Genomic DNA, 27,847 nt, shown 5'->3' with positions numbered 1-27,847 from the left:
GTCTCTGGGAAGGATAATCAATTGGAACAGTGAAGTTAATTATAGCTGGAGGGGACTCATCCACAGAGCCGTTGCAGCCCTCACCTAAAAGCACTCTGCTGGACTCTGGCCTTCATTCACAGGGACTCATTTAGCCATATTAGCTGCACTGTACGTCACGTAGAGTAAACAGCAGTATCATTCATGAAATTAGCCTGTATCGGCATGCCAGATGGAAACATCTATGCATCCTTCAAAACCCAACCAGCTGCAGACATGTTAGCATTAAAGTATTTATAAATAAAATGCTAAAAATATTTATAATAAGCAGTACTGAACAATTTAACTAATAATATCAACTTATTAATATATCAATATGAAAAACAATATTAACAATGATATAATATATGATATATTAAAATAATATACAATGATGTAAACAATACTGAATTGTATTGTACAGACACACACAAACATAATATATATATATATATATATATATATATGTATATATGTATATATATATATATATATATATATATATATATATATATATATATATATATATATATATTAAAATAGAAAACAGTCATTTTACATTGTCATAGTATTTCACAATATTAATGTTTTTTATTTATGTTTTTATCAAATAAATGCAGCCTTGGTGAGCAGAAGAGACTTCTTCTAAAAAACATTTAAAATCGTACCTATCTAGAACTTTTGACCGGTAGTGTATACAGTATATATATATATTTTATTTTATTTATTTTTTTTTTTTAAGGGATAAATTCAGTACATTTCATCAAGTAAGATAGCTGAAAATCACAAGAACCACATTTCATTCATCATGCAACATGCCACAGGGTAAGCACCATTCATGAGCAAACATTATGGATTCAAATATTCTGGATGGGACTTTATATCTCAAATGAACAAGGTACTAAACTTAGGCTCTGTGAAAATCATCTGGCTCAATAAAAGAGAGTGTGTCTAGCCATTCCCATGGCTTGAAAAATCACCACATGACACAGAGGAACAGCTGGGAGGCCAACTGGAGCATGGGAGCCCATTTAAAACAAACCCCTCGCGTCAGGAAGAACTTTACAATGCTGCATCTAAGAAAACATAGTCATGTGCAACACATCTTTAGGGATCCTCCCAGACACTGTACGGGAATGACTTCAGTGACATTCCCCAGGATAAAAACACTAAAGAAATAAAATACTAATTTGCACTTTATACAAATAGGGTGCCAAAGAGATCCTTAAACTTATTTTTAAAAGACTAATTGAAAAAATATTTTAGAGAAATGTAAAGACTTTTTTTTATCTTTTATCAAAGGTTAGTGACATGAGTCACCTAACCTTCATAAACTGATCCACAGCCCACAGATCAAACTAAATATTATTAAATATTATACAACACTTCTATCGAAAGACATTTGATATTTTATAACTATTCTTCATGTTATGTTAGTTTTATCTTAAAGTCCCCCTGTGGTGAAAATCAAGTTTTTAATGTTGTTTATGCTTTAAGACAGGGGTGCCCAATCCTGCTCCTGCCGATCGACTGTCCTGCACAGTTCATCTCCAACCCTAATCAAACACACCTGAAGCAACCAATTAACGTCTTCAGGATCACTTGAAAATTAAAGGCAGGTGTGTTTGATTAGGGTTGGAGATGAACTGTGCAGGACAGTCGATCGGCAGGAGTAGGATTGGGCACCCCTGCTTTAAGACAAACCATGTCAGTCTCAAAAATGCACTTTGAAATATCTGGTGTTTCTGACGTCACAACCTAAATGTAACCAACAGGTTAGCATATCATTAACAGCAATCTAGCAGGGGAGTCTCGAGAGAAGCAAGGTTATTCTGGTGTATTTTTCAGTTATGATATGAAAAATTGGGTAGATATAGCAAATTTAGCGGGTGTTTGATGTATATTACGATGTTATGATGAATTATTTGCCTTTCTCCACTGGCGTTCTAAGTTGTTCATAGTGTTTCTGATGATTGTTAGAAGGCAGCTGTCTGACTCTGGAATGGCGAATGGGAACATTGTTTGTGTAACATTAGCAACACATTATTAGCTGTTTGATAACATAGTCAAGCAAAAGGCTAATCATATAAATTGCCATTATGTGTCCAACGTTTGCAAAGAGCGATATTATTGTGCAGCGTTTACCTCAGTAAGTTGAGCCAGTGAATCTCTGATCGTATACTAATCTCTGAATCTCCACGTATACTAAATGAAGCAAGGGTGTAGAGTTACATTCAAGCTATATTAAGGCATGAAGACATTTTTTTCACAGGGATTTTTTTTTAAATATGTCATTTTGGTGACTAAAGATAAAATTATTGACTACAGGGGGACTTTAAATAACAGTTTATTTAACATTTCGCCCAACCAAAAATAAATAAATAAAAACATGGGATTTTTCTTTATAATACCTTTTTTTTTTTTTTAAGTAATGGGACATTCTATTTGTGGAAAGTGCCAATTACACTCTTGCAAGGGTTTTTAAAGGAGCAGTAGTATTCTTGGACTGTCATACCCTGTAATCAGTTGAGCTTACTTTATTAAGAATAATCATTAATGTAAAAACAGCAGGAAGCACTCTGGTGCATGGCGAAGATCCAGTGACCCTGACCACATCTGAACATCTCGAAGTCTTGTTTACAACCACGGGAAAGGAAGCAGAGGGCAGGCCAAGTGCTGACCATGGCCAGCCAATGATCCTGCTGCTCTGCTTTCCACCAAAACACATTTATGAGTATGGACACGAATACCCCAGCGCCCCGAAACTTACCAGAAACATTGCCAATGTGAACGTCTAAGTCCACTATACAAACACTCCCTGTCATCACTCCCCTCCTCTAGACTGAGATTTTAATGAGCATTTGGAGGGACTACAGGCTTTGGCTTGTCAAGATCAAGTTAAACCATCGGCCCGAGACTCGGTCGTTGGTGTGGTTCCAATGACACATGCAATCAAACACGCCAATCTAATTTTGTTTGAGTTACTGCACTGATTTCAATTAAGATCGAACGACCGCAACAACATGCAAGTTGTCTGCTTTAATCCTTATTTTAATCATCATGGCTACACACGCTGAAAACTCAAATCAGTAAGTGCACTGATTCTCGGGACAAAAGGCTACAGTTGCATGTTGTGCTCATAAATGTACACACCCCTTGCAGAATCCAGGAACAAAATTTATAGATGAAACCTTAAATAAGATCATAAAAATGATGTCCTTTCTTAATTAAGCACTGAAGAAGACATTTTTAAGGAATAGTCATATAGTCAGCCTGTCGTTATCAGACCCTGAAATTGTCATGTATTTGTCTCTTGTTTTGTGTGCAAACACATGGCCGGTTGTTTTGACTATGTGTTTGCATTGTCTTGTGTTTTGCCTCGTTTCCATGTTGTTAATGTTGTATTAGCGTCACCTGTGATTGTGATCATGTGTCCTTACACGTCCCTTGTTTCCTCGTTAGTATTGATGTTCATCAGTGTCACCTGTACCTTTGTAATAATGTTTCTATGTAAGCTCCCGGTGGTTGTTCCTCAGTGCTGGTTTGTCTTGTTAACATTCGGTTCTGTGAGTATTGTGGTCTGTCTGTGAATGGTCCAGTTCCGTTTTATTGTCAAGTCTAGTTATTGTTTGTTTGCCCCATCGTGGGTCTTTGTTTCTGGTTGTAAATAAACCGTGTTTTGTGAAAGTTACTGTCTGTGCTTGGGTTCTATTTAGTGTAACGTTACAGAAATAAAGCTCAAGCAGTGTTGCTTCTCACGTATCTCAAATATATCTTATTTTTACTTGAAGACAAAAAAAAGAAAAAAAGACTTCGGGCCCTATCTTGCACCCAGCGCAATTGACAGCGCAACGACGCATGTATAATTCCTATTTTGCACCCGCACACAGCGGACTTTTCCCTCCACAGACGCACGTCGGTAAGTTAGGAAATGAACTTGCGCTCCCGGGGGCGGTTCAGCGCAAAGAGGAGGCGTGTTCCGGCGCAAACGTTCCCTGGTGCTATTTTGCAGGTTTAGAAAACAATTCCACCACAGACCAGGAAAAACCTAGTCTAAAGTCAGTGGCGCGTTGCGCATGTTATGCTATTTTAGGCAAGGCAAGGCAAGGCAAGTTTATTTATATAGCACATTTCATACACAATGGCAATTCAAAGTGCTTTACATAGAAGAAATTAAAATAATGAAAAGAATAATTAAAACAGTTTAGAAAAATAAAATAAAATACAGTACTTTGAAAAAATTAAAAAAGAATATTATTATAGATCTTTCCTTCAAAGGATTCCCTTAAGACTTAAATCTTTCAACCTTCTTTTAACCTTCAATCTGCTTACGACTTCCATCTATCAACTTTCCTTTAACTTTCTTTTCTCCCTCATTTACTCACACGTTCTTTTCACTTTCTTTAGCACTGCGTTCACATTCTTTCTCAGACGAAAACTTTAATATCGTCATTTAAATACTGTTCTACTTTCAAACCCACATTAATACACGTCACTTTCACATTATCACCTTCTGAGTGGGCATTTACAGTTACGGGCTAAATGCCCTGCTGACATAGGAGAAATTAAAATAATTAAAAGAAATAAGAATAATTAAAACAGTTTAGAAAAATAGAGTAAAATACAGTACAGTACAAACAGTCGGACGAACAGCGGCACAGTGCTCATTCAGTAAATGCACAGCTAAACAGAAGTGTTTTGAGTCTGGATTTGAATGTGACCACTGTAGGAGCACATCTGATCTCTTCTGGAAGCTGGTTCCAGCTGCGGCTGGCATAATAGCTAAAAGCAGACTCACCATGTTTAGAGTAAACCCTTGGTATTTCTAGCTGATATGATCCTAATGATCTGAGTGATCTGTTGGGTTTATATTCAGTGAGCATATCTGCAATGTGAGGTCCTAGGCCATTGAATGATTTATATACCAGTAATAATACTTTAAAATCAATCCTAAATCTAACTGGGAGCCAGTGTAAAGACCTGAGGACTGGTGTGATATGTTCATATTTTCTGGTTCTGCTCAGAATCCTGGCGGCAGCGTTCTGTATGAGCTGCAACTGTCTAATGGTGTTTTTGGGAAGGCCAGTGAGGAGTCCATTACAATAATCCACCCTGCTGGTGATGAAAGCATGCACAAGTTTCTCTAAGTCTTGTCTGGAAACAAAGCATCTAATTCTTGCAATATTTTTCAGATGATAGTATGCTGATTTAGTTATTGCTTTGACATGACTACTGAAACTAAGGTCTGACTCTAGTGTCACACCAAGATTCCTGACTTGATGTTTAGTTGTTTGACCCCTAGAGTGAAGGTATGCGTTCACTTTGAGAACTTCATCTTTGTTTCCAAACGCAATAACTTCAGTTTTGTCTTTGTTTAATTGAAGAAAGTTTTGACACATCCAACTGTTGACTTCGTCAATGCATTGGCACAGGGAGTCAATGGGGCTGTAATCATTAGGCGATAGGGCTAAGTACAGCTGTGTGTCGTCTGCATAGCTGTGGTAAGCAATTTGGTTATTTCTCATTATTTGGCTCATTGGGAGCATACAGGTTGAACAGGAGTGGCGCAAGAATTGAGCCTTGAGGGACTCCGCCTGTCATGGATGTCCACTCAGACTTATGGTCTCCTATACTAACATAATAACCTCTCCCATCTAAGTATGACCTGAACCATTTTAGGACTATCCCAGAAAGCCCCACCCAGTTTTCCAGCCTGTCAAGAAGTATGTTATGATCGACAGTGTCAAATGCAGCACTGAGGTCGAGTAGTACCAGCACTGATAATTTTCCTGAATCAGTATTTAAGCGAATATCGTTTATTATCTTTATGAGCGCTGTCTCTGTGCTGTGGTGCGGTCGGAAACCAGATTGAAAATTGTCAAAGTATCCATTCGAGCTTAAGAATTTGTTCAGCTGATTGAAGATAACTTTTTCAATGAGCTTGCCTATGAAAGGAAGATTTGAGATCGGTCTATAGTTGCTTAATATGGTCTTATCCAGATTGCTCTTTTTCAGGAGGGGCTTGACAACTGCAGTTTTCAGGGAGTTTGGAAAACTCCCAGAGAGAAGTGAGGCATTTACCACTTCTAGAAGATCTGCTTCTAAACTGTTTAGCACACTTTTGAAAAAAGATGTGGGAAGTGTGTCAAGGGCGCATGTTGATGTTTTAAGGTGTTGTACGGTTTCTTCCAACATTTTGCCATCAATTTCTTTGAAGTCAGACATAGTAACTACTTTCTCAGGTGGTCTGATCTGTCTGACCTCAGCGCAACTCAAGGATGTGCTGATCACCTTTCTGATATTATTGATTTTCTCAGAGAAGAAAGAAGCAAACTCACTGCACTTGCTGTTTGAGAGCATTTCACTAGGAATCTGGCTTGGGGGGTTTGTCAGTCTCTCTACAGTAGCAAAAAGAGTGCGTGTGTTGTTTAAATTGCTGTTTATAATATTTGAGAAGAAAGTCTGTCTAGCTTTGCCTAGTTCCATATTGAAAGCATGCAGGCTGTCTTTGTAGATGTTATAATGGACTACAAGTTTTGTCTTCCGCCACATGCGCTCTGCTTTTCTGCATTGTCTTTTCATATGTTGCACTGCTGTTGAGTTTCTCCAAGGTGCTTTTTGTATTTTAAGGGCGCATGCTTGGCCATAATCAATGTAGCGTGTGGACAACGCGCATGCACTTTGCTTATCTCATCTACACACAGACGCAGCAATTCTCATTTTAAAAAAAACATATATTATTACAAGGAAAAATATTAACACTCGAGGGAAATCATTGTTGTGTCCATGAAGATGTGAAAAAATAGGCATAAATCTAGCTTACACATTTACCCAAATTATTATATGCCTGTTTAACCGAAGCTAATTTGGGTGTGTTTCTCCATCCCAATGTCACTTCTCTGTCTTTTACGGCCCTGACGAGAACGTCGGTCTCCTTGGCTGTGAACCGCTGCTGGCGCGCGCCTGGCAAATCCGCCGTTATAATAGCAATCCGCCATGGAACAAGCGTGCCTGCTCTTAAAGGGAATGTGAGATGTCGCTCTGATTGGTTTAATTCACGTTACGCCCAAACCACACCTATGAATAATGAAGCTACTTCAGACCAACCCATTTTAGATTTGCGTCGGTCGCAAGAGTCATTTATCCCGCCGGTATAATAGCAACAGCGCCCAAGATCCGCCCACAAAGTTACTTGCGTTTCGCGCTTGATAATTGCGTTTCAGATCGTTAAAATAGGGCCCTAAATAATTAAGATAAAATGCACAAAAAAAAAAAATATATATATATATGATGATAAATGATTTGCTTCCTCCAAATTCTGAAAGGGCAAATGCAAAATAAAGATAATGTATGTACAAATAATGATTTATTGTTAATATTTTGTTGTACTGAGAAAAAATGTAATTGTGCATTAGAATATTCTAGTGATAATATCTGATATGTGTAGAAATGTCAAAACTAATAGCAGGTTGATTAGATGATTTGTTTCATGTCTCTAAAATCAATAAAAATTAGCGTCCCGCTATTTTCACGACTCCTTCAGAATTGATTTTGCTTACTTTTCATGTCATCCAGGTCAGCGCTGGCGAGCATCTGCGCCTCTGCTTCGTCTGTAGGAACTTTCTGGTAGACCGCAGTCTCCATGGCTGTCATGCTGCCTATGCAGATGCGTTCTCGTAGGTCGTAGCTGTTCCGCTGGACTCCAGCCAGCCGGTGGACGGGCTTCCTGCGAAACCAGCCTCGTGTTGTCATACTGGCAAGTTCTGGAGAAGGGCTAAACCTGTTAAAAAGAAACCTACAATTGAACACTGCCTTTACAACAGTTTTTTTACCTTTGGTTATTAGCAGGATGAAATGAACAGGACTGCATTGCTAATAGAGTGAAATATGTGCATGATTATATGTGTCTGGGTTAACCACGTAACACCTATGCTGAAAAGGATTAAAACAAATTAAAAGTAATATTAGCTTTTGTTTTAAAGTGCCCCTATTATGCTTTTTCGGGTATTACCTTTCATGCAGTGTGTAATATAGCGGTTTGTGAATGTAAAAGGTCTGCAAAGTTTTAAAGATTAAAGTGCACGATAAATAAATAAAGTCTTCCAAAAGAAAGAATTGATTCTGAACTACCGAAACGAGTCGTCAGTATAATTGGTATTCATTGGCTGCCCGCTAACATCTTCTACATTGACTCGCGCCCTCAAACACTGTAGCTGGTTGGTGTTGTGTACATGTCGAGAACGAGAAGACCCTGGTTTTTTACTCTGCAAAAGCAAATTCTCTTTGTATGCACTTCCAAAGGAGGAGGATGTGAAGAGCCAGTAACTGGCTAACTCATGTTATTACAGTCTTACTGAAATAGTTCTGCTAATCAGCTGTGGGCCACTATTCCCTAAAACTGTGTCCATTAATGCAGATTGTCTGTTGTTCTTACATCAGTCATTCACGTTAGTGCTAGGCTATCGTATGCGCTGTTAGTGATGCAGTTAATGATACAGTTCCAGATTGTAGTCCCAGTTAGAGAATGAATCTTCGGTTGAGTCGTTTGAGAATCTTTAAAAAATGTGATGATGTGCAATGTATATTAAGATAAAATGAAAGTGTTGTTTGACCTTTGATGCATGTAAACCTGTTGTAGGAGACCTCCATAAAAAAATTAGGAACCTTTAAAATAGCATAATAGGGGCCCTTTAAAGGGCAAATACACTCATTAAACAGTTTTTTTTTTTAAACTAAGCTGCATCAGCAACTATAATTTGATCAAACTGAGAATGAAATGTGGCATGATTAATATGTATCATCAATTTGATTTAATGCTGGTCATATATCCCAATCAGTGTGTTGTTCAGAAATTATACACCGAATTAAATGAGCCAAAACATGAAAAATATACATCAAAAAATGACCCAAGTTCAAAAAATACATCAAAAAAATTACCCAAGTTCAATTAAACTCACTAAAGAATCAATGCACTTGGAGCATTTTCATTCATTTAATTAAAGTCAGAGGCCCAGACAAAATATACAATCAAAAGTCTCATTATTCAAAGCAATGGCACTGCAAATAAAACAAATAATGTTAAATAAGGCAATGCTATAAATACATGCCTAATGATGTTTTATTTGTACATTTTCCTTAACCAAATATGCATATATAAGCTGCAAGAAGCAGGATAGCCAGCAGAGGGCAATAAAATACAACTTTTCCAGCTCACTCTCAAGCCGTCATCTCCTTTTCACAGTATCACATTGTATAAAAAGTTGCATGATGCCCTTTCCATTGAAAGCACATCCAAAAGTAACTGCTGTGAATACACCATTCAAATGAATCACTTAAGAAATGAGTGAACTTACACTAATGTCTTGAATGTATTATGTATTGTTCTTTACTCTAATAAAACCTGGAAGCTCTGCATATGATCGAAATAAAATGCACGCAATTGATTGCTTACAATGATTATTTCTGAAATAGCGTTGAATAAATTTGATGGCTACACATCTTGGAATGACATGAGGGTGAGTAAATCAAGTTGTAGACTCATTCAGGTGTAGATCTTTCATTTATTAGTGAAATACCTGTTTGAAATCTCTTCCTCCTCTTCTCCATCCGGTCGTTCTTGTGTTTCCTGCTGCTCCTCCATTCCGGCGGGGATGGGTGGGGTCTCCTCACTGCTCGGGGGTCTCTCGCTCTCCAAATGAAAACTGGTGAGAGAGAGGTCGGCCGCCAAGTCCTCTTCACTTCCCAAACTGAGCTGTAAGATCACAGCATCTGTCAGCATCTCCCTATTATCCTGCAATCTCTCACACATATATCCACATATCCAGCAGTGCAGAAGGAAACTGTGATAAAGGTATATACTGTATACAGCATATTGTTTTTAATAGTATGTGCAACTGAATGTAATGACAAACTCTTCAAGCAATAGTACTCTACATTGTTGTCACATGACCTCATTGTAATATATTGCATGCTTAATTTAGCAAGTGCTGTCCAGGTGGCTATTTTTTGTCTTCAAATCAAGATGCATTTACTAGACAAGTAAAATGGCAAGCTATTACCTAAAAAAAAAACACGCAAAATGATCTGCCAATGGGGTGAGAAAAATAATATTGTTTCTGTTTGAATTAAGATTATTTTTCTTACACAATTCGCGCTAATGTTGCTTGTTTTAAGCAAAAAAAAATCTGAAAACAAGACATAACATCTTATGGCATTTTACTCATCTAGTAAATCTTGATTTAAGAGTTTTTAGATATTTGGACTGGAAACAAGACTTTTTTTGCCGTGTTTAATTTTAACCACCTTTTTTCACATAATTTTTAATTGCACATAGCTTTCATAGATACATTAACTTTTTCTTTTAATTTCCTTGAAATTAGTTTGGAGGACAACATCAGGCAGAATATGTAATAAGAATTCTGTAAAAAAAAACAAAAAAAGTTTTATTCAATGAAATAATCAAAAGATTAATCGATTATCAAAATAATCATCAGTTGCCCCCATCAAAAAATGTCTTAACTTCTGATGGTCCAATCACAAGAGTCAAGAAAGAGACATTATTTCCATTTCATATTTCATATTAAAGGAAAGGTCTAGTCAAGTGCATTGCATTGTTTGATACAGTATACCAGCAGAAGTAGGTCATCCAGGTACATCAGTACTAAAAATGTATGTACATACTTCAATCTACAAAAATAAGTTGAAGTAACCTGTGGCAGCTCTTCAGATGGCTCAGTGGGCGTGGCTGCTTGGCACTGGCCCTCCATCTCAGACTCCGCCTCCTCCTCATCCACCTCATGAATAGTGGGCGTGACATCTGACGGGGGCATGGACGTCTTCTTTTTCTTCCTCTTTTTCTTTCGCCGGCGGTCCATACTGAGAACCCTCTTGCGGAAACGCTGCGGGGGGAGGTGGGTGGACAGGGGGTGGTGCGTGTGGTGGAAGGTGTGCCGGTGATCTGTCCATAAATAGAAAGAGAGAGAGAGATTAAGTAAAGGATGATGTTCAGACTGCAAACGGCTGACAGATGCAAAAGAAAGAAACTGCAGAGTGATACGAGAGACTAGCACAGGTCAATGATTCAGTTTATTGACACTATACAAACACATTTGACCAATGAATGCCACCATTGATCAAACCATCAATCAGAATCAAGAGAATTTCCAGAGAGATATTCCAGAGAACCGTGTAATAAGCAATTACAAGGTCTTTTAAAAGGTCACAGATAATTAAGCTGCCATTGCAACATCTCCATTAGATGGTTCCTCTTACTCAAATTTCTCTGTTATCAGGTATCTCTTATTTCACAGGCTTAAATCTTGCATGTTACATTTAAAATGTACATATAATTAACAAGCTACAGCAATTAATAAATATGATGTGCAGACTTATTTCAGTATTATACACTACAGTTCAGAAGATTGGGGCAAGTACTTTTTTAAAATAAAGTAATACTTGTATGTTTAAAAGTGACAGTAAAGACATTTACATTGTTACAAAAGATTTCTATTTCAAATAAATGCTGTTAATTTGCTGTTCACAAAAATCCTGAAAAAAATATATACATTGCGGTTTCCACAAAAATATAAAACAGCACAACTCTTTTCAACATTGATAATAATAATAAGAAAAGTTTATTGAGCAGCAAATTAGCATATTAGAATGATTTCTGAAGGATCATGTGACACTGAAGACTGGAGTAATGATGCTGAAATATCAGCTTTGATCACAGGAATAAATTACATTTTTAAATATATTATAATAGAAAACAGTTATTTTAAATTGTAATAATATTTCATAATATCACAGTTTTTACTCTTTTTTTTTTTTGTAAAATAAATGCAGCCTTGGAGAGCATAACTGACATCAAAAACATGGAAGTGTGAGTGTTCTAGATACCTTTTTTTTAACTGACCTGCAATTTGAAAATGGGGAATTACATATCAGATGCAGTGGAATGGGGGGAAAAACCTCTTGAGAAATGTTTTTTAAAAGTTAAACTCCTTTTAACTTTACATGGCTTCCTAAACGGCTCTCTAAACATGCATCAAAGATGTCCGTCTAGTGCATGTTTACATAGAAAACAATAGAAAAATGTGTTTTGTGTGAAAGGCTCGGTGACGGTTTTGACATAACCAAGATCTACGCAATGAGCGTCTTTATTTCTGCAATGTTTTGAATGAACAACGTAGCAGCGATGCATCAAGTGGGTTCTATGGAAGCTTGTTTCCACCACAGAATAACAAATAAAAAAGGTAAGTGCGACTTTTTTTCTCGCAATTGCAAGTTTATATCACGCAATTCTGAGAAAAAATTCAGAACTGCGAGTTTATATCTCATAATTCTGACTTTGTAACTCGCAATTCCGAGTTTATATCTTGCAATTCTGATTTTTATTTTACATTCTACGAATGTTTGAAATTCTAATTGTAATTTGACATCCCTTACAGAGCGGTTAACGTGTGATTTGTCCTGTGTTCAGGGTGCCTCTGTTGTGAATGCATCACAGGCTAGTTTACACCTCCCACTACTGCCGCGACATGTAGAAGGAAATGTAGGCCCTGATTTATCAGGGTCTGGCAAGCGACTGGCACAGACGCAGCTCCACAGGAGTCCAGGGAGTGTGAGAGAGCCATTAAAAAGTCTTCTCTGTACTTCTGAACTGCCATGTTCTGTACACCTTCTGCAGAATTATGTATCTAAACATGGAATCTTCTAGCAGTCTGACACTTTCAGCAACAGCAGCAACAATAATGCACTAAAAACGGAAACGTTTTTCCTTTGCATTTTTCGCGTACAGATGACAACATTGTCAAATCGATCCCCGTTCACACAGATCCGCGAAAACGACTAAAAACGCTGTATTCTGCTGCCAGGCCAGTAGTTGGCAATGTTACTTTGCGAATAAACATTTTGCGCCTATAGACTGAACACGTAACACACATGCGCATGAAGTCACAGGTTTAAAAAATTCACGTTCTTGTAGTTTACAAGGAGATGATAAACGGTATCGTTTTCAAAAACTTCCACTGTGAATCTGGTTTTCAAAGGTTTGCGTTCCCAGGCCCCCAAAATGCCATTGTCATCTAAATGAACAGCCAAAAGGCACACAAAGTTGTTCTTTTTAGTTGAAAATGGTGTTGTGTAAACAGCCCCTAAAGTTTGAAAAAATATATCTTTGACCTTATTCGCACCTCATATTAACATCCGTCTCTGAGAATCCGGTCACAAGTGGTCAGCACTAAACGCAGCTCTTAACACTGCCATGCAAAAAGGCAAAATGCATCTCGTTGAAACCAAGCGTGCAGCACAAGCCCTGAAAAGTTAAGCCAAAACGTCTTGATCGCCCCCCGGTGACTGGTCCCAGTATAGGTCATAAGCCCCGCCTCCCCGTGTTATTCAACGGGACGTGAGACCAACTAAACAATTAAAGGTATAGCGGAGGATCTTTCCAAATTTTAGATAAGACCCGCCCTCTCCACTTTTTGAAAAGTTTGATTGATTCACCAGAATGATTGACAATTAGGAGGACCAATAGTTTAGACTACCCACCAGGAAGTAAAACATCCTCCGCCATACCTTTAAATTACACTTCAAATATCTTTTTTCCAAAGGTGGTTTCTTTCATTTGCTGTCGTTTTTATCACGCTGATGTAAGTTCAAGTGTCTGTTTCAAAAATAAGTTGGTTTTTAGTTAGTTACGTGATGCGGTGGTGTAACGTCATGATTGACAGCTGTGATTGACAGGTTCTCTGAGCGAAGTAGTCACTGAAGCACCAACGGACATTTTTTTCAGGATCTTCGGAGGACTGAGGAGATTGTATTTACTTTATTTTAACAAGCCTCTTGTTGTACTGCAATCAATTTTTTAAAAAGTGTGCAGAATCCACTCTCCCTGAGTGCATTCGGCGAGAGTGAGGGCGGAGCGTTGATTTCGCGGCTTTACTTCCTGCTCACTACTGCGCAGGTCTGGTCCCGAGATCGCTACAGCGCAGACTCAAGTTCCAATATGTCAGCGCCATATCGGGACGCTGACGGCTTCAGTTCTCATCAATGGAAGAGAGCGAAGGGGCGTCGTCCATCTTTTTTTACAGTCTATGGTTGAAACTGATTGGGACTCTAACTCTTAGAGAGTGATCTCTCATGTGACAGACAGGTTTTGTAGTGTGTGGTGTTTGTAGAAAATGTAGTGTGAACATTTCTATCAGATCAATAAGAATTCAATCAAAACACAGAGTTTTAAACGTAAAAAAAATGATGCATGAAGCATAACCATCATTTGAAAAAGGGACTTGAATAACAGTAAGCATTATACTTAAAATGTTTGTAGTAGAGTGTTCTTTTGGTATTATTTATATATTATAATATTATTACTATAGTATTTTCTAATATTTTGAAATAGCTTCTATTTTATATTTTCAGTTTTTTGTATTTTAGTTTAAGTTTTAGTCATTTTGTTGTGATACATTTTTTTGTGTCAATTTTGTTGTTCATTTCTTTTTTTATTTCTTTTTATTTATGTATTTATTTATTATTATTATTATTATTTATATACTTTTATTTAGCTTTAAAAAAAATATTCCGGTTTTGGTTTTAGTCATTTGAGTACTTTAACCTAAACTTCTCTGTTTTTAGTTAGTTTGACAAGACAATTGTTTACTTTTCATTTAGGCATTTTCTCATTTCTTAGATTCAAGTTTTTGAACTATTATATATATATATATATATATATATATATATATATATATAGGCTTTATTTCAATTAACAGAAACTGTTTACAAAGGCAACATTTCTAATTGTCATTTAAGCATTTTCTAAGTTTTTACGTTTAAGTTTTTCATCGAATATTTATATTTAATTTTATTTCAGGATTATTTCAATTAACAAAATATTTGTAATAGTTTAAGTTCTAATTGTACAAACAAAATAGATTTTTAATAGTTTTAATTGTCCTTAACAACACTGTTATAGTAATATTAAAATATTTTTCACACACACAAAAAAAAACCCACTGATGTAGTCTATTAAATCAAAATCTTTCTCGGCAGACCACTACACTTGTGATTGGATCATCCTAGTCAGATTTCAGACCTTTTATAAACACTTGAAGATTATTTAAAATGGAGAGCACATATAATTATTAGGGCTGGGTATTGACACAAATTTCACAATTCGATTCGATTTCGATTCACAAGCTTGCAATTCGATTCGATTCCGATTCCGATTCGATTCAATATTGATTATTTTGGATATCAGGTACAATACATGGCACATTTTCTCAAGGAAAACAAATCTCTTAACTAATGCTGTAAACTATGGGAGTCAGTTGTAGCCTATAGGCTTCATTAGCCATATTGAAGGTAAAAATTAACTGATTTGTATACAAACACTTAAATTACACTTTTATTTATTTTTATAATAATAAAGTTATATGAAATATAAACATTTAAATGGTGGCTGTCATACACACCTGCCAGATTTATTCAAACATGCATTCAAAACTGAAGAACATAAAAAATTATAATGAATGTAATATGGTGCATATATTTAGCAAAATGCTCCTCTCTAGAGTTAATTTTTCTAGCTGAGTTTATGGTCACTGGATATGGTTTTTCTGAGGTAAATGTGACGTTACATGACATTGTTTACAAGCTGATTTACTGACGTCTTTCCATTGTTGAAACACTGATTGAGCGATTCCATGTCACATGATACGGATTTCGATAAGTTGTACTCTATCTTTTAACACACTTTCAGATGCTCATTCATGTTTATTTTGCGCTGTAACTGGTATTATTAAGGCGGAGAGAAGATCATGTGCGCGCCGCTGCTGCTCTTGAGCTGAGCTGTGCCAGAGCGATTTCACGCCACAGCGCCAAAACGGTATTTATGTTTTAGAATTTCGTAAGAAAATGGACGTAATTTGAAATCTGAGAGTTTGTTTCATATCAATAGTAACAAAGCCCAAAGATTATTGAGATTTATTGGATGGGATGCGGGCTACAATGTTACATTAATTCATCAACTGAAAACAGGATGACTAATTGATTCTTGGGATTTAAGAATCGATATCGGTTCGTAAAAATGAGAATCGATTAAAATCGAGAAATCGATATTTTTTACCCAGCCCTAATAATTATGGTTATACGTCAGACAGTACTTACACTCAAAGTCTTTCTCATTGTAGCTGCGGCCCATTTTGTCTGCGCCATTGATGGCAGACTCAGTAATGATGTCCCCGAACCTCTCCACAGACAAGGCCTTCTCCCATTCCTCATCTTCTTGTCCTGCTGTGGAGTCCTTCTCTTCTTCCAACAAAACCTGCAGATGAGATCATTTGAAACCACACAGTAAGTGCCAGACAGATGTTCCAGATGCTAAAATACATTTGAGGAAGTATGGGAAATAAACTTGAGGCCAAATGATTCCTTCTGGCATGCTCTGAAGAGTTTGAGCAGTTACGACCAGATGTTTTATGTTCTCCGAGATTGAACCACAACCACACGTCCATTAGCGTTCACCAAGTGCACCGCAATTCTGGATGGGTTATCAGCGATGAAGAACAGGGCATCATGGTGACTGAGAGGCATCATTGGAGATTCTAGGCATGTTTTTTTCTAGGTTGTTTGTTGTTGTCTCACTAGTTGTGTCATCAGGTTCGGCGCTACTGTTGGAAAAGTCAAAATCTTCTGACACTGTCAGAATGTCGTCATTAATCAGCTGTCGCCGAACATGTCAAACTAGCGATACTTCAGATTTTGGCTTAGGATCAGAAGAATTTTTTAGGATTCTCAAAACTTGTCTCAGACGGCAAAATTGTGGCCAAAATCGCAGTGTGAACCCAGCTTGAACAGAAAAATCAGACCAGAATAGAAAATATGTTTATCTTCATTAATCCAGCGGAGCAAACCAACTCCGTGACGTCACAGGTTGTGATGGAAGTAAAATAATGCCAAATGTATTTGAAACAAAAAAGCTTGTTGAATTGCACTAATTGAAAATTTTGCATTTTCATGGGCTGAAATTCAACATGGTGGTATATTTAAGCTGTGAATATTTTAATTCAAAACATTTCACACACAATTTCATTATTAAAAATTCAATAATCCATATTTACCTTTTAGATTTCACTTCCAAAATATTTGGTCTGTTTAAAAATTCGCTTATACACAAATTCAGTGGTTCAAATTCGACAGAAAATTCAACACTGCACATCAGGAACTGCAGGAAATGCAGTAGAGTGTTGATGTATAATCTTCATCTGCTGTAAGTCGACCTCACCAGCAGGGGGTGCAAGCGTGTGTTGACGAAGACCAGAGCAACAGATAGAGAGAGTCATTCATTCATAAAAACGGATTTGCTGTTTCACAGCATCGATCATTCGATGTGTCTGTTTCTCCACTGCACTTCAACAGATTCCCTATCTGCACTCACGATAATGAGTTAGGCCCAGTTTACAACTGGTATTAAGATGCAGTGTGGTCGATCGGATCACAAGTGGACGGTGTAATCAGAGTCTAAAATGTTTAGCGCTTGTCCACTTTCGACCACTTCCAGAGGTAGTCGAAAACGCATTTGACTGGATTGCTTTCGTAGTGTAAACGCACATGTGGTGGAATGAGTCAGAACAGCCACAAAAGACCGTCTACTCTCCGCCTACTGGCCTAATGCGTGAACCTTATGGGAAGTGCGCTAGCTAGACGGGATTTAAACTTTGTCGACTGAAGACCCACCTTTGGTTTGAAGACGAAAAACGTACCAAGCACAATGTTCTCTCACCATACCTGATTTCTAACACACACACTCACAGCGTTCGGCATGGTCTTGCGGCTGTCAGAGCAGAAACGAATGCTGATGCTCTGTATGTTTTTCCATCATCTCCAGGCATGTTCATATATAAATTGCGTGAGCTTATTTCATCCATTAGATCGGAGCCCATACCTTTACTCACACGTAGACCCTCCCCTCGAAGAAATCAGGACAGAAGTGGTTGAAAGTGGACAAAAGAGACGAATTAAAACACCAGATGTAAATGGGAATGTGTCTCCCTCAATGTGATCCGATCGACGAAAACGCATCTTAATATCAGGTGTAAACAGGGCCTTAGAATATTCCGCAAGAGTGTGATTATAAACACAATCTTCTAAAAACAAAGATGGAGCATTGTTAATATCTTACAGTATCAAGAGTATATCTTCATTAAAATTATCTCATTACCATCATGATCAAAATAAAACTAAACTCTTCGTCAACCCAGCTAGCAAAAGGTCGTCTATTAGACGTTGAATAGACGTAAATCTTCAACGTCTAATTACGACTTTTCAACGTTGAAAACAGGTCGATCTATAACGTCTTGATGGAATATGTAAAACTCTTTAAATTTATTTGAGATAATAAAAAACATGGTTTGGTAGTTTGTTTTTCTCCGTTATTTTAGCATGTATAACAGACTTATCCTGTCTTAGATGATCAGTTGAAAACACGTAGTCAAACAGTCCGGCCGAAACTACATCGATGAAATCACGTCGTAATCCGGGCCAAGGGGGGCCGACTTATTTTCAACCATATTTCAACTTTGAAAGACGGTAATTGTTTACTGGGAAGGAATGTTGAATGGGACACTGGAAGGGGCAGTCATATTTTAGCTGCCCATATGGCCCCGCCCACAGTTCCATCTATGGGAGGCATCTAACGTTTGGCTCGTGAGAAGAAGGCTTTGAAGAGCGCGGGTGGGATAAAGCATGCTGACAGGCTACAAGGCTCGCAGATCAGTCAGACTAAATGTCACGGTGTCAGCATGAAGTCGACAGCAGCCCTGCAGCGTCCCCATTAACAAATACAACTGCATTCAACAGCACCTCTGTCATGTCCAACAAGCACCAAGATTCAGAACGGCCAACTGAACTCGGCAAGCACAAAAGCCAACAAATCATTTACCCTGAAGCATTAAAACAAACATGAATCTTTTAAAATACATTTTCTTTAATTCTTCAGGAAAATAAGCACGGGCAAATGGCAGGCCTCTGCATAATTAATCAGAGCAGATGGGGCAAATTCGGCAAAACTGAAATGAGATGAACGAATGAGGCACTAATTAAGGAAACAAAGTCTTCTTTGTTGTCTGTGATCCTCAGCTTTGCGTAAATTAATGAGGACAACATTTCATTAAGCTCTCAGTGTCTGCACGCTGTGTGCCACTCTTTTATCATTGCTCAAGTGGTGACTTTAATGAAGACCTGTGAAGTCAAATGATAAACGGCTGGCTCTGATAGTAAAGGAGACTTGGAAATGAGCCAGTTTGGGACACTGGAGAAGTCCATTCTGCTGTATCACACGATTTCTGCTCTTTCATGATGCTTTTCCAACCTCTTAAATGGGTACTTTCCAGCTGGCAAAATGGCCTTTCAACAAAACTTGGCTGCCTATACAGTAGAAATGTAAAAAAAAGAAAGAAAAAAAAAGAAAGAAATTGTTGCTACCTGACTAGAGAAAACGTCGAAAAAAGGCTGCTGTCTTCCATTTTGCCAAATAGGTAGGAAAACGTCAGCACCCATAATGCACTGGGCATGTTGCTGTCCAAGGCCACTCCCACCAGTCTGTTATTAGGCTTGTTTGTATGGAAGCTTATTTCCGCCACAGAATAAAACATTTTATAAGATAATTCTGACTTTTTATTTCACAATTGTGAGTTTACATCAAGTCGCAATTGCATGTTATAAAGTTAGAATTGCGAGATGTAAACTCACAATTGTGACATCTTTTCTCAGAATTTTGAGATATAAACTTGCAATTGCAAGTTATAAAGTGCAATTGCAAGGAAAAAAAAAAAATCTCAGAATTGCGAGTTTATGTCACAAATCGGAACTGTTTGAAATTTGTCTTCCTATCCCTATTTGTTTTGACTCCCTTTTTGGGATTTCATCCCAAACCTCACGTAATTCACATCCTTATTATATTACAGTAATGTTTTACTATAAAGAATATACTACTCTTTTCCTGCTCAGCTCAGCTACCGTTCGGACGCTCTTGCTTACTGCTCCGCGCTTTGCTCTATCGCTTTTATATTTTATCTTCTATATTTTTATATTTTAGCTCCTTTTATCACCTAATTTTAACTTCAGCAAATCAGCACAGTGCTCAAACGACAAAGTTTGGATTACCACAAAAACGCAGAATTCTTCTACCCGACCAGCTTACATTCCGGGGAAAGGAAAACACAACTGCCTACAAGGATAAGAGAGAAAATGCCTCTTCTGGAATCTACTTGCTGCACTAACTGCCACAGACTTTTACAAAGGATTGCAGTTCTTGAAACAAAGTTATTTACGGGACCTCCAAACCAGACGGAACACACAACAGAGCTTCGTCATGGACACCCTCAGCATATAGCCGGTGAGTCCCATGAAACTAGTGCTCCTCGACAGGTAGAGAAACAAGCCGATCGACTTACAAATCGATGGCACAAACAGGGAGCGAGACCCAAAGGCACTCGAGACATCAGATTGTCACGAGCCCCACATATTGCCGCAGTAGCATCCTCTACCCCAGATACAGCTCTGACAAGGATGGCAAACACTGGTCTCCCACCAACACCTATACATCTTGAGAACAGATTTGAAGTACTAATGAATGTAAATGAGGAATCCCCAAACGTGATGAATGTGATCGAACACAGACTGTATCAGCCAGTAGCTAACACTGATGCTAACTGGCGCTCAAGGTCGAGCAGACAGCGGCACTCAGCTCAGAGCACAGCCGAGCCCAGGACTCTGATAGTGGGGGACTCCATAATCAGAAACATTAGCAGCAGGGATACAACTACATGCTGCCTTCCAAAAGCAACAACTTCTGATATAAACAGGGAACTTCAGAACATTCTGATGAAACATAAGACTGCAAATCGACTCATAATTCATGTGGGGAAGAATGATATTCATAAAGAGCAGTCAGAACTCCTTAAGAAGGATTTCAATGAACTTTTTGAAACACTTAAAAGACTGAAAGTTCAAACATTCATCAGTGGACCACTCCCAGCAAGAGGAACAAACAGGTTTTCTCGGCTGCTTGGGATTAATACATGGCTGCAAAAAACCTGCAATATAAAAGGAGTAAACTTCATTGACAACTTCAATCTTTTCTGGAGTCAGAGACAACTATTTCATCGGGATGGCCATCACCCAAACAAACTTGGTTCAAGAGTGTTAAAGGACAATATCGACTTCTCCCTCAATCATCCTTCTGCAGTGTGTGTCAATCTGAACGACACACACACACCTGGAAACAGTATGAATGAACACGGGACTTCACTTCAGCAACAAGATGGACATGCGGTTGACATATCACACAAGGACAATGTTAACACCACTGAGCCACATCAACCTCTGCTCACGGACACAATCTCAGCTGAGCCATGCCCACAGAGCTCACCACAGACAGACACATTAGAACTGCTCCAAGATTCAGCACCCAAGGACGACTTCCTGGAAAACAGCCAGGGAAGCCAGGACAGCATATCACAGCCTCCTATAACACCTGAGCAACAGCCCCTTTCACCAGATACTTTCTCACTCTCGCCAGCGACTCCACTCCTGTGCTTCTCACAGAAAATGGAAGAATTAGTGCATGCTGGAACCAGACTATCCCACTCTTTTGCTGCAAGCCCCCAGATACCAACCAAAAATCGTCAGGCACCTCAAACACCGAAGCCTGCGCGCCGAGCTCGCCCGCCCCCTCCTCCTGTGAGAGCTCTTCGGCCTCTTCGGCCAAAACGCCAGGGCCCACACCCTCCTCCATCTGCTCGAGGTGAACCAAAAACAACTGATACCAGCTCTCAGTGATGTGTTTTGGGTTCCTGTTATGATAACAGTAACTTTCTCAAATGTTTACAGAACAAGCGGGAACCCAGTGTGCCTGCATCTTTCTCTATTGCTGTTCTATTACAAGATAGAAAGTCTAAGGCCTTCAATAGCCGTACAGCAAACCCAACTAATCTGGTGCCTATTACATGTCAAACTAAGATTGCTGTGGGGACAAAAAGTAAGACTGTTAAGTTAGCACTTTTAAACATTCGCTCACTTAAAAATAAATCACTTCTAGTCAACGACTTAATAACCACAAACAACCTGGACTTTATGTTTCTAAATGAAACCTGGCTAGAATACAGCTGCAGTGCAACAATCCTCAATGAAACAGCCCCTCCTAACTTTACTTTTATGAGTGTCTGCAGAGCTGTTAAGAGAGGTGGGGGTCTAGCTGCTCTTTTTAAAGATATCTATCAATGTAAGCAAATATCATTTGGGAATTACCCGTCTTTCGAATATCTGGGTACTGTGTTAAAAGGTGCTCCTCGCATTTTACTTATCATTATTTACAGGCCTCCAAAATATTCTCCAGCCTTTGCTGAGGACTTTACAGAACTGTTATCAACAATTACCTCAGAGTTTGACTGTTTTGCCATTGCTGGAGATTTTAACATTCACATAGATAATGCAGAAAACAATATGGCAAAAGAAATCAAAACTGTTTTAAAAACTTTTGATCTGACTCAGCATGTACATGGACCCACACACAATCATGGACACACTCTAGATTTACTTATCAGTAAGGGTCTAAACATTTCATCGATTTTTATTAAGGATGTAGCACTGTCTGATCATTTCTGTATTTTCTTTGATATATTGATCTCTCCTGCCACTGAAGCTAAATCTGTGTCTGTCAAGAAGAGATGCTTAAATGAGAACACTAGTGTACTATTTATGAAGGCTATATCCTTAACACCAAGCATATCTGCTGACTCTGTTGATTTTCTCCTTGATTCTTTTAACTCAAAAGTTAAAAATATAATTGATGATATTGCTCCTGTTAAAGTCAGGAAGAAGAGTGGCAGACAAAAAGCACCTTGGAGAAACTCAACAGCAGTGCAACATATGAAAAGACAATGCAGAAAAGCAGAGCGCATGTGGCGGAAGACAAAACTTGTAGTCCATTATAACATCTACAAAGACAGCCTGCATGCTTTCAATATGGAACTAGGCAAAGCTAGACAGACTTTCTTCTCAAATATTATAAACAGCAATTTAAACAACACACGCACTCTTTTTGCTACTGTAGAGAGACTGACAAACCCCCCAAGCCAGATTCCTAGTGAAATGCTCTCAAACAGCAAGTGCAGTGAGTTTGCTTCTTTCTTCTCTGAGAAAATCAATAATATCAGAAAGGTGATCAGCACATCCTTGAGTTGCACTGAGGTCAGACAGATCAGACCACCTGAGAAAGTAGTTACTATGTCTGACTTCAAAGAAATTGATGGCAAAATTTTGGAAGAAACCGTACAACACCTTAAAACATCAACATGCGCCCTTGACACACTTCCCACATCTTTCTTCAAAATTGTGCTAAACAGTTTAGAAGCAGATCTTCTAGAAGTGGTAAATGCCTCACTTCTCTCTGGGAGTTTTCCAAACTCCCTGAAAACTGCAGTTGTCAAGCCCCTCCTGAAAAAGAGCAATCTGGATAAGACCATATTAAGCAACTATAGACCGATCTCAAATCTTCCTTTCATAGGCAAGATCATTGAAAAAGTTGTCTTCAATCAGCTGAACAAATTCTTAAGCTCGAATGGATACTTTGATAATTTTCAATCTGGTTTCCGACCGCATCACAGCACAGAGACAGCGCTCATAAAGATAATAAACGATATTCGCTTAAATACTGATTCAGGCAAATTATCAGTGCTGGTACTACTCGACCTCAGTGCTGCATTTGACACTGTCGATCACAACATACTTCTTGACAGGCTGGAAAACTGGGTGGGGCTTTCTGGGATAGTCCTAAAATGGTTCAGGTCATACTTAGATGGGAGAGGTTATTATGTGAGTATAGGAGACCATAAGTCTGAGTGGACATCCATGACATGCGGAGTCCCTCAAGGCTCAATTCTTGCGCCACTCCTGTTCAACCTGTATATGCTCCCAATGAGCCAAATAATGAGAAATAACCAAATTGCTTACCACAGCTATGCAGACGACACACAGCTGTACTTAGCCCTATCGCCTAACGATTACAGCCCGATTGACTCCCTGTGCCGATGCATTGACGAAGTCAACAGTTGGATGTGTCAAAACTTTCTTCAATTAAACAAAGACAAAACTGAAGTTATTGCGTTTGGAAACAAAGATGAAGTTCTCAAGGTGAACGCATACCTTCACTCTAGGGGTAAAACAACTAAACATCAAGTCAGGAATCTTGGTGTGACACTAGAGTCAGACCTTAGTTTCAGTAGTCATGTCAAAGCAATAACTAAATCAGCATACTATCATCTGAAAAATATTGCAAGAATTAGATGCTTTGTTTCCAGACAAGACTTAGAGAAACTTGTGCATGCTTTCATCACCAGCAGGGTGGATTATTGTAATGGACTCCTCACTGGCCTTCCCAAAAAGACCATAAGACAGTTGCAGCTCATACAGAACGCTGCCGCCAGGATTCTGAGCAGAACCAGAAAATATGAACATATCACACCAGTCCTCAGGTCTTTACACTGGCTCCCAGTTAGATTTAGGATTGATTTCAAAGTATTATTACTGGTATATAAATCATTCAATGGCCTAGGACCTCAATACATTGCAGATATGCTCACTGAATATAAACCCAACAGATCACTCAGATCATTAGGATCATATCAGCTAGAAATACCAAGGGTTCACTCTAAGCATGGTGAGTCTGCTTTTAGCTATTATGCCAGCCACAGCTGGAACCAGCTTCCAGAAGAGATCAGATGTGCTCCTACAGTGGTCACATTCAAATCCAGACTCAAAACACTTCTGTTTAGCTGTGCATTTACTGAATGAGCACTGTGCCGCTGTTCGTCCGACTGTTTGTACTGTACTGTATTTTACTCTATTTTTCTAAACTGTTTTAATTATTCTTATTTCTTTTAATTATTTTAATTTCTCCTATGTCAGCAGGGCATTTAGCCCGAAACTATAAATGCCCACTCAGAAGGTGATAATGTGAAAGTGATTAATGTGGGTTTGAAAGTAGAACAGTATTTAAATGACGATATTAAAGTTTTCGTCTGAGAAAGAATGTGAACGCAGTGCTAAAGTGCTAAAGAAAGTGAAAAGAACGTGTGAGTAAATGAGGGAGAAAAGAAAGTTAAAGGAAAGTTGATAGATGGAAGTCGTAAGAAGATTGAAGGTTAAAAGAAGGTTGAAAGATTTAAGTCTTAAGGGAATCCTTTGAAAGAAAGATCTATAATAAATATTCTTTTTTATTTTTTAAAAGTACTGTATTTTATTTTACTAAACTGTTTTAATTATTCTTATTTCTTTTCATTATTTTAATTTCTTCTATGTAAAGCACTTTGAATTGCCATTGTGTATGAAATGTGCTATATAAATAAACTTGCCTTGCCTTGCCTTGCCTTACTGTAGATTGCTTTATTATTTTAATGTAATACCATTTTACTACAATAAATATACTGTATTTTTTATATAAGCTCAGAAGACATGAGGATGCATTACGAGAATTTGAAGTAATTTGGAAATATGTCCCAATGCAAATGCTCTTAAAAACAGGCAAATAGACTCGGATGAAATTGGGGTGAAACCTGGTCATGTTTTCATGAGCAGCAATGTAATATTATCCCTTTTCTCTACCTCTCTGTTCAGTCACCTCTCCCTCACTCATTCGGTTTCTCTTCTGTAATTGCCCCTTCTTAATTACCATAATGTATCAAAATAACAAAACAAACAAACAACAGCAGGGTTTTTAGAATAGTACTTTTTGAACAGCATTTCCCACTGTTTCTCTACTCAGTGTAAAACAAAGGACCCAAACAGCATTTGCTCTTGCAGTTCTCTGATTGTGCAAATGTTAATGGCTTGAGCGAGACTGAGTGCATGCGCTCCCAATAAAGGTTACGGGTTATTTCAACTGCAAGGTGAACAGAATGACAATGGGAATTCAGTGAGGACAGGCAGATGTGTTTGCTTGCTGTTAGAAAGTGCTCTGGGTAAACGGTAGATAGAGTTACATACGTCATAGGTGGCTGCCCGCTCTGCCGAGATACTAAGGGCTTCTCATGATACCAACATTTCAGTAGTCGATTCCAATGCAGTGAAATTTCGGGATTCTGTTCATTATAAAAGTAAATGAATTGTGTATTTTCCTGTCCCACTTTTCCGAGGCAGCGTTCCTGTTGCATCTTGTGAATTTGAGTTAAGCACTTAAAAACCTGTGTGAGCTGCAAAAATGAGAAGAAATGTCTTTCTGTTAAGTTTTCTCAATAGAATTTCCACGGGTGTGAACAAAAATAAACATACGACGTTAGCAATGAAGTATGATTCACAAACAAATTACTTTAGTCAGTTCTTTTTAGTAATTCAAACTATGGTAACTGATTCGATTCATAAGCAAATGACTCTTAAGGAACAGGTTCTTTTTTCATGAATCAAACATACAGTGCATCCGGTGCAGTCTGATTCCCAAACAAATGACTCTAATGAACCGGTTCTCTGTAGCGAATCAAAAACATATCGTGGGACTAGTCTAGTTCAATGCACAAAAAAATTACTTTTAAGAACCGGTTCTTTTAAGTGAATCGAAAACATACTGCGTGGCCAGTGTACGTTTGTCATCTGAATGAATAATGACTCTAATGAAACACTTATTTTAATGAATAGTTCCCACATGAGCTCACAGAAATAACAAGCCACAACAATCCAACGGTCCAATCAATTCTCCATGTAAAAAATCAAGTCCCGCCCAACATTTGTTTCTTGTTTGAGAAGCCGTTTCACTTTTAAAAAAACAATTGCAATAGTAATTTGGACAGTTTGTTAAAAAAAAATATATATATATATACATTTTTTTTTTTTTTTTTTTAAATAAAACCTGACAGGGTGATCAGGACACCGACGCGAAACTTATTACTTGGCTATATAAGTAAATAATTAGACACAGAATATTGACTTCAGTTGAAACATTATATTAGGTCTTTAAACGCTAAGCTTCCGTGAAGAAAGCAGTTGCTAGCAAGCAATAAATTCAAACTAGACAGACATTTAAAGGGATACTTCACCTCTGGAAAGATGAATGTGTATTTAAAATGGGTCATTTATGGAGAAGAAATATGAAATTATTTTTGAATTTGGAGCTTTCTAGACTGAGAAAAGCCAGAAAATTTATTTTTGGCTTATGTGGATGAAAGACAACAACTCCCAGAATGCACTTGCTTCGCTGCCCTAGGAGGCCACTCCCAAGCCACGCCTACTGGTAAGAGAGCGCAGATGAAAACAACAAGGCTAGGCTACTGGTGAGTCTCCGTGACGACGAGTCTGCCCGGGATTTCGAGATCAGGCCAAAATGTCCGGGATTCGGCTTTTGCGTTCTACAGTCGCCATTCATTATGTTTACTGTGGCGAGCAGGACGAGGCTGAGGGCCGTGGGAGAACGGCGCGAGGCCGGAGGCGTGATTACTGAGACGCACCGGTCTCCTATCTCTCACGGAGGAGCGGGAATTTTCTTAGCAATGTTAAAACGCACATCGACCGATCACTTGTTTAGCGTTCATGTAAACACTACATTCAGATTCACCAATCGGAATGAATTCAGTTAGATTGAAACAAAAGGTGTGCATGTAAACAATGAATGGCGACTGCAGAAAGCAAAGGCCGAATCCCGGACATTTTGGACGATCTCGACGGCCGGACATGTCCGGGAAAAAGAGGATGGTAACCCCTAATACTCAGCTTTCTCCTACAACTCAGTTTTCTCCACAGAACAAGAGCCTGCTAGCTTAGCTTCCAAAAAAAGATGTCTGACACT

The 27,847-nt window shown here is 38.3% G+C and overlaps 1 protein-coding gene across 4 annotated transcripts in view; it reads right to left on the bottom strand.

The window, feature by feature from the left end:
* Positions 1 to 27,847, bottom strand: part of slc4a3 (solute carrier family 4 member 3) — an 81,204-nt gene that overhangs the window by 28,163 nt on the left and 25,194 nt on the right. For 3 of the 4 annotated variants that reach the window (XM_082174614.1, XM_082174616.1, XM_082174615.1), the window contains exons 3-6: positions 16,183 to 16,339; positions 10,728 to 10,975; positions 9,594 to 9,769; positions 7,578 to 7,798 (exon numbers count right to left, since the gene is read on the bottom strand). In XM_082174614.1, coding sequence (XP_082030740.1) covers positions 7,578 to 7,798; positions 9,594 to 9,769; positions 10,728 to 10,975; positions 16,183 to 16,339 — 802 coding nt within the window. Of the gene's footprint in view, positions 1 to 7,577; positions 7,799 to 9,593; positions 9,770 to 10,727; positions 10,976 to 16,182; positions 16,340 to 27,847 lie in introns of those variants that run through there. The other variant, XM_082174617.1, reaches the window with a different exon arrangement.

The sequence above is a fragment of the Leuciscus leuciscus genome, assembly GCF_965113295.1.
Source record: "Leuciscus leuciscus genome assembly, chromosome: 7".
Classification (NCBI taxonomy): Eukaryota; Metazoa; Chordata; class Actinopteri; order Cypriniformes; family Leuciscidae; genus Leuciscus; species Leuciscus leuciscus.
Note: the sequence above shows the minus strand (reverse complement) of the source record. Positions and strands in the feature narration are given on the sequence as shown.